Consider the following 6,000-nt stretch of genomic DNA (forward strand, 5'->3'; position numbering starts at 1 on the left):
ACGCCAACTGACATTCATAGACGACTCATTTGCATGTCAGGCTGCCGGTTAAAATCTGCACAATATTACTAAGAATAATCACCGGTGGCATTCATGTTGAGCCGGTGGTGTGTTGAGCAATGACTGACTGTAAATAAACACTATGGTTTGATCACATGGACGCTGGCAGAGCGTGAATGTAACCGCGTCTCTACACGGTTCCTCCACTGCACTTGGCCCGACTTCAAGCCGGCACAGTATCACACCGATCACACATGAACCCCAGCAGCTTAACGCAACGGTGCTGAGAACAAAGAGTGGGTTCTTTGACATGAGCGCGTCGACAGCGCTCTGGAGATCTGATGCTTCAATTAAATTCTGGTGACTGTTCATCTGAACCAACTTATACAGAGGCACATTTAGTATAATGTGCTCTGTATGCAGATGATTTACATATCAGGCATATGCCTAATTTCATTTGAGTTATGAATTATCTGAACCACAGAAATACTAACAGGTGTTCATGGACAAAATAGTCCAAATAGATTAGATATTCTGAAGGACGTTCATTTTTATGGAAAATTAATCAAATAAACACGTGCATTCATGATGCCAAATAAACAGCAGTGCGTCATCCACAGAGGTAAATACAGTCGTGCACTAACTTGCGGCAGCCCAGTAAAATAAAGTAATGATGTCTTGGAGCGAAAAGAGTAATTGCTTCAGTATGCAGCTGGTGATTGCTGTTGCTGCAAGCTAGTCAACAAAGGATCGGTTTCACCGCGCCATGGTGTAATTCCATGAGACGACCGATACGTAACATGTGCTATATTTTCCTCAGGAAAGGAAACAAATGCAGTCACACAAAGAAAATCCTTCAATTTTCAGTAAAGAGACAAACAGGAAGAGCAGTCACAAGCTTTGAAGCTCAGAGGTCACAACTCAGCCGTAATTCAGTGCAGGAACGATCTCCATCTTTGACGCTGTGTTGAGCTCAATCATCAATGACCACACGAGTGTTTGAACATCATGTGTGTAATCATGAGTGGTAATGACCACACGAGTGTTTGAACATCATGTGTGTAATCATGAGTGGTGTCACGGCCGAGCTGCAATGAACAGACACTCTGTCACCCTCGGAACTGCACAATGAAGCAGATCCAGGTCAAATCTGTTCTCCACCTCGTTCGCATCAGAGTTCATTTACAGGTCCTGGGGAGTGATGGGAAATGGGTTTTAAAGTCATTTTGCATGAAGAGGGAGGCGTGTGAAGTGTCTGATCTTCTTACTGTCAGCTTGAGTTTGTTTTACAGTTGTTTTATTAGCAAGGAATTGGTACTTTTACAGTCTTAATAAGTTCTAATGATTTATTGTGAACAGGCAGAGCAAGCGTCAGGGGTGAAGGATGGAATAGTTTCAATTTTTCCTCTCTTGTGGTCTGGTGTTTTACCAGATTGGGGACGTTTCCAGCGGCTCCACCCATGTTCAGACGGGTCCCACATCAAACCCCAGCTTGTGGTGTGGCCACAGTCCCATGAATAGACCCTGAAATGGGCTGCGACATGTTGCTATATGTCAGCTGTGTGTGTGTGTGTGTGTGTGTGTGGATGAACAAGAGTGTGATGCAACAAGTATTGTCTGATTTTTCCATACTGTAAACAATGCCACCCAGCCAGAACAAATATAGAGGCGGAATTAAGGATCTGCAGACAAAATGGTCAGCTTCTCCCCCTGCACTTCCTGTAAAATACAATACAATACAATACTCGGGTCTATCCACACCCCCCGACGCTGTGGGCGAACAGGAGAGAACTACTGCAGTTACTTCCCATGTCGTAACTGCTTCCTGTTCAAGAGGGTTCCGGATGATAGGAACTTCCTGTCTGAAGTTGTGAGACAAAGTGGCACGGTCCAGACGGTAGAATGCAAACACCGGAGGAAGAAGAAGTTCTCCTGCATATGATCAATTACTCTGATTCTATCCGGGTGATATTACGTCGGGTATGTGATAAATACACCAGGGCAGGAATCCCTGCTCTTGCCACATAACTGCAGTATCCTGATGTGTAAACAAAATCTTTGCAGCAGAGGGGGGACCTGCTGACAAAGAATAAATGTGCCTCAAAGCCTTGTGAAGGAAAACAGAGCAGCCTGCAGAGGATCGACCAGTTGGACCAGTTCACCAGTGAAATACTCATTTCCAGCAGGTGAGACGCTCAGTCCCTCCGTTTGCTCACGCCGCAGAAGGTGAGGAGGAAGTGGTTTGACTTCACCAGTCCCATTGTACGATCGGACTCCTCGGGGGGTTCTTGGTGAACTTCACCACCGTCTACTAAAGTAGGACAGCTGCTTTCCAAAGCGGTTTCGGACTTGGCCCATTCAAGCAACGAGCCCAGCACCACAACGGATGATCTCATCTCCTCAAAATGTGACCCAGGCCTCCTTGAGACCTCCCCTATAGCTGGAGGACACACACACACACACACACACACACACACACACACAGAGAGAGACAGAGTACATGTTCTACCACTGTAACCTGATCAGCACTCAAAGCAACAAAAACATTGACAAGAAAAAAAGAGAAAAAAAAAGGTGAATCATGCTAAAAATAGCACTGGTCCATGTGTGAAACTTTGACTGGAACTTGTCACAGGAAGCAACCACAAGGAGCAGACAAGTTGTGTGGGGAGAAACTGCAGGGAGCATAACTTTGGGAGTGATTGCATCCTCTTTCTATGTCTTTAGTTGCACGTCAGCCATCTTGTGAGAATTCTGCTCCACAGTGTGGACAACATGAGTTAAATGCTACAGTCTGCGTTGATGCTTGAAGTGTTCGGAGTGAAATGCAAATGGAGATGTAAGGCTGCCAGAGGAAAGACTGCTCAAAAGCCAGAATGATTGACTGACTGCTCCCAGATGGAATCCAATCTCTGCTTCCTCTGAATCCCGTCTCCCTGTCTCCCTCTGCAACCACAGCTCTGGACAGCCCTTCAGCGCGGCATTCTGGGAGCGCGCGGCGGAGTGGCCTTGTGTTTGCCAAAGGGACCAGAACTGTGCTGATGGAAGGGGAAAAAAAACCTCTCTCCACCGCCTTCCTCTCTCCGTCAGTAACACACTGACACACATCAAGGCACCAGAGCTCCACTTGTTCGGCTGAAGGTCGCAGCACTTTCACAAGTGGGGGCTCGAGCACCGAGGGGATGTTGGGACAAACTCTATCTGACGAATGATGGATGGATACTGCAAGTTACTACACTGGCATTACACTAGTTATGAGCACTTTTTTTTTCTCTCAGTAAGAGACATTCCACATATGGTTTTCATGGTAAAAGCTCTATTTTTAGCCGTCTTACAGAAAAATAAAATATTTAGAGATTTACTTGCAGGTCACGACAAAGAGGCTTTAGTTCAAACTAGTTAAACACAGTTACTGGGACTTTCTCCCAAGAGATATTCAGAGGAAGTGGACCTCTGCACATGAAGCAGAACTTCAGTCTTGCTAACAGGAAGTATTTATGAAAATATAATCTAACCTACACAGTGTTACGGTCCATAATGTGGAAATTAGACATTTACGTGGACAGTTGTCAGTGACATATTGCTGTTGAGGGAGTGTGGGAGGGACATAAATACTGAAAATGACTTTGCAATAATAACCCGGCTCCACATCTGACTGGAGGTAAATTCTTCCATATGTGAATGTGGATGAGACCTCGTCTCTTATTACAGGATGAAACATACCCATGTGAAGTCCACTCTGGTTGTGGTCACGTATATATCAGATGATATATACCTTTAACGGGGCACAAGTTCTTGGTGAAAGCTAATGAAGCCTGTGTCCGTTTGCATTTCACAGCTGCTCACACTTGGTTTCAACACGACACATAAATACACTAATAATCGAGAAATGTGTATTTAGGTAAGTTTTTTAAGGAAGTGACTTGCTGAAAAGAGTCAAAAAATTTACAAACGCAATGGGACATTTTGAAGCCTTAAAAAGTAACTTCCCTTTCTGTGGGGAACACAGTCTTTATGCTAAAGTATTCAACACTGCACACATACGCCCCATCAGATCAGCCCACGCACAAAAAAGAAGCAGCCTGAAAAGACATTTTCCTTCTTGTCTTTCCTGGGATGTTGTCATGGTTCGCAACCACCAACCTCGACACTTTTTGGTCCATGACACGATCTCTGAATATATCTGTGTGGACTTTGCCTCTTTTGTCCATGTGTGGTAGTTTCTCGTTGAGGACTGTCTTAAGTCAGTGCGCGCGCGTGCGCGCGTATACACACACACACACACACACACACACACACACACACACACACACACACACACACACACACACACACACACACACACACACACACACACACACACACACACACACACACACACACAGGATAGGATTAAATACCTAGCAATGTCATTGAGGACACCACAGACTGGACAAACTCTGGACACCTTTCACCCAGATGTGTTTAAAAATATAAGAAAAACCACAAATGCATCATTCTGGCTGAGTCATACAATCCTTAAAAATGAGAAGTCTTTCCACAAACGGTAACTTCCTTTTGCAGAATTTGGAGACACGGAGCAATCGACTGATTCCTAATGTATGTTATCTGGTCATGCCTCACCTCCAGCACGGGTCCAGCTCCCAGGATGGTCCTCTCCACGCCGCTGGCGTAGCCCTTCTGGCTGAGTGCAGTCAAACAGTGGATCAGAAAGTTGGTGCTCTGCGTCTTGCCTGAGCCGCTCTCTCCAGAGATGACGATACATTGGTTGACTCTTTTCCTGAGCATGGCATAGTAGGCCACGTCTGCGATTGCAAAGATGTGAGGCTCCAGTTTGCCCAGCTGGTGGTTCTCGTACATTTTGACGTACTTGGGGTTATAGATGGGCAGGAACTTGAAGGGGTTGATTGCAATGAGAATGCTGCCAGCGTAGGTGTAGATCTTTTTCTTGTAGAAGCGTGTGCGCAGATTGTTGAGTATGCTGTCCTCGTTTAGCATGGGGAGGTTGCAGAGGTCTGCAAAGTCATCCTGTGGAGGGGGCAGGAAACCCCGAGCGGCTAGCCGCTGTGCCTCCTGTTCTTTGGACAGAGGTGGGAGGTGGACGTAATGGATAGAGCCATCATTGTTCCTCTCCTGCAGGCGAAGAGGGAGGAGAGAGAAAGAGAGAGGTCAAAATCAAAATCAGCAGAAAGACAACAAAGAGGAAGCTAAAGCTGCAGTGTGAATTTGGTGACGCCACCCCCCACCTGTAATAGGAAGTAGAAGCCGAAGCTCTGAGGGTGTTGCTCTTGGGCTTTCCGAGGCCAGAGCAGAAACCTCTGTACCGGAAGGTCCCCGGCCTCGAGGACCCACTCTTCACCGCCACATTCCTTCACTTCTGCCAACACATACAGGCGGCCAGGGTCCAGCCCCAGCGCCGAGGCAGCATCCGAGATCACCGAGGCTGCTGTTGCATCCTTCTCAACCCTGATGAGAACATTTTCAGCCATCATGAGTTTGATGTTTTAGCAGAATACAAAAATATTTAAAAGGTCCATAATAATAAGTATTATTTTTCTTATTATGATTATTATTGATAATATTAACATCAACATTTCTATTTTTCTTCTTCACTGCCCACAAAAACATCCACAGCTGTAACACCTCAGACTGCAGACGGTGGAGGACTGTGCGGCCAGTCGTGGGTAAATCTGGAGCGTGTATGAGCGGCCATTGTGGTCGTTGGGGGCAGCTGCCCCACCTCCCTCTCCTCCTCCTCCACCTGCACTCGTTGCCACAGCGGCGCCGCCATCTCTGACACTCATCCTGGGTCCGGGGGAGTTGCCTCAGCATGCCGCACCCGCTGCCTCCCTCTCACCACACAGCACCTGGAAGGATCAGGCATTCCTTTAATGACACGTGGTGTTTCTCCATGGAGATTGAAACATGATGAAGATGCGGCGTATCAACTGTCAAGAAGATAATAAATACTCCTGAATGGTTCAGAAATATCAGAGGAGC

The 6,000-nt window shown here is 46.5% G+C and overlaps 1 protein-coding gene across 1 annotated transcript in view; it reads right to left on the reverse strand.

Annotated features, from left to right (window-relative positions):
- LOC144741476 (unconventional myosin-IXb-like) overlaps window positions 1–5,804 on the reverse strand; it is a 27,922-nt gene extending 22,118 nt beyond the window's left edge. The window contains 3 exon segments of the mRNA XM_078623999.1: window positions 4,624–5,133; window positions 5,247–5,466; window positions 5,644–5,804. Of these exon segments, the coding sequence (XP_078480125.1) occupies window positions 4,624–5,133; window positions 5,247–5,466; window positions 5,644–5,804 (891 nt within the window).
- Between the last annotated feature and the right edge of the window lie 196 nt (window positions 5,805–6,000).

The sequence above is a fragment of the Lampetra planeri genome, unplaced genomic scaffold, assembly GCF_965212315.1.
Source record: "Lampetra planeri unplaced genomic scaffold, kcLamPlan1.2.h2 scaffold_567, whole genome shotgun sequence".
Taxonomy (NCBI): Eukaryota; Metazoa; Chordata; class Hyperoartia; order Petromyzontiformes; family Petromyzontidae; genus Lampetra; species Lampetra planeri.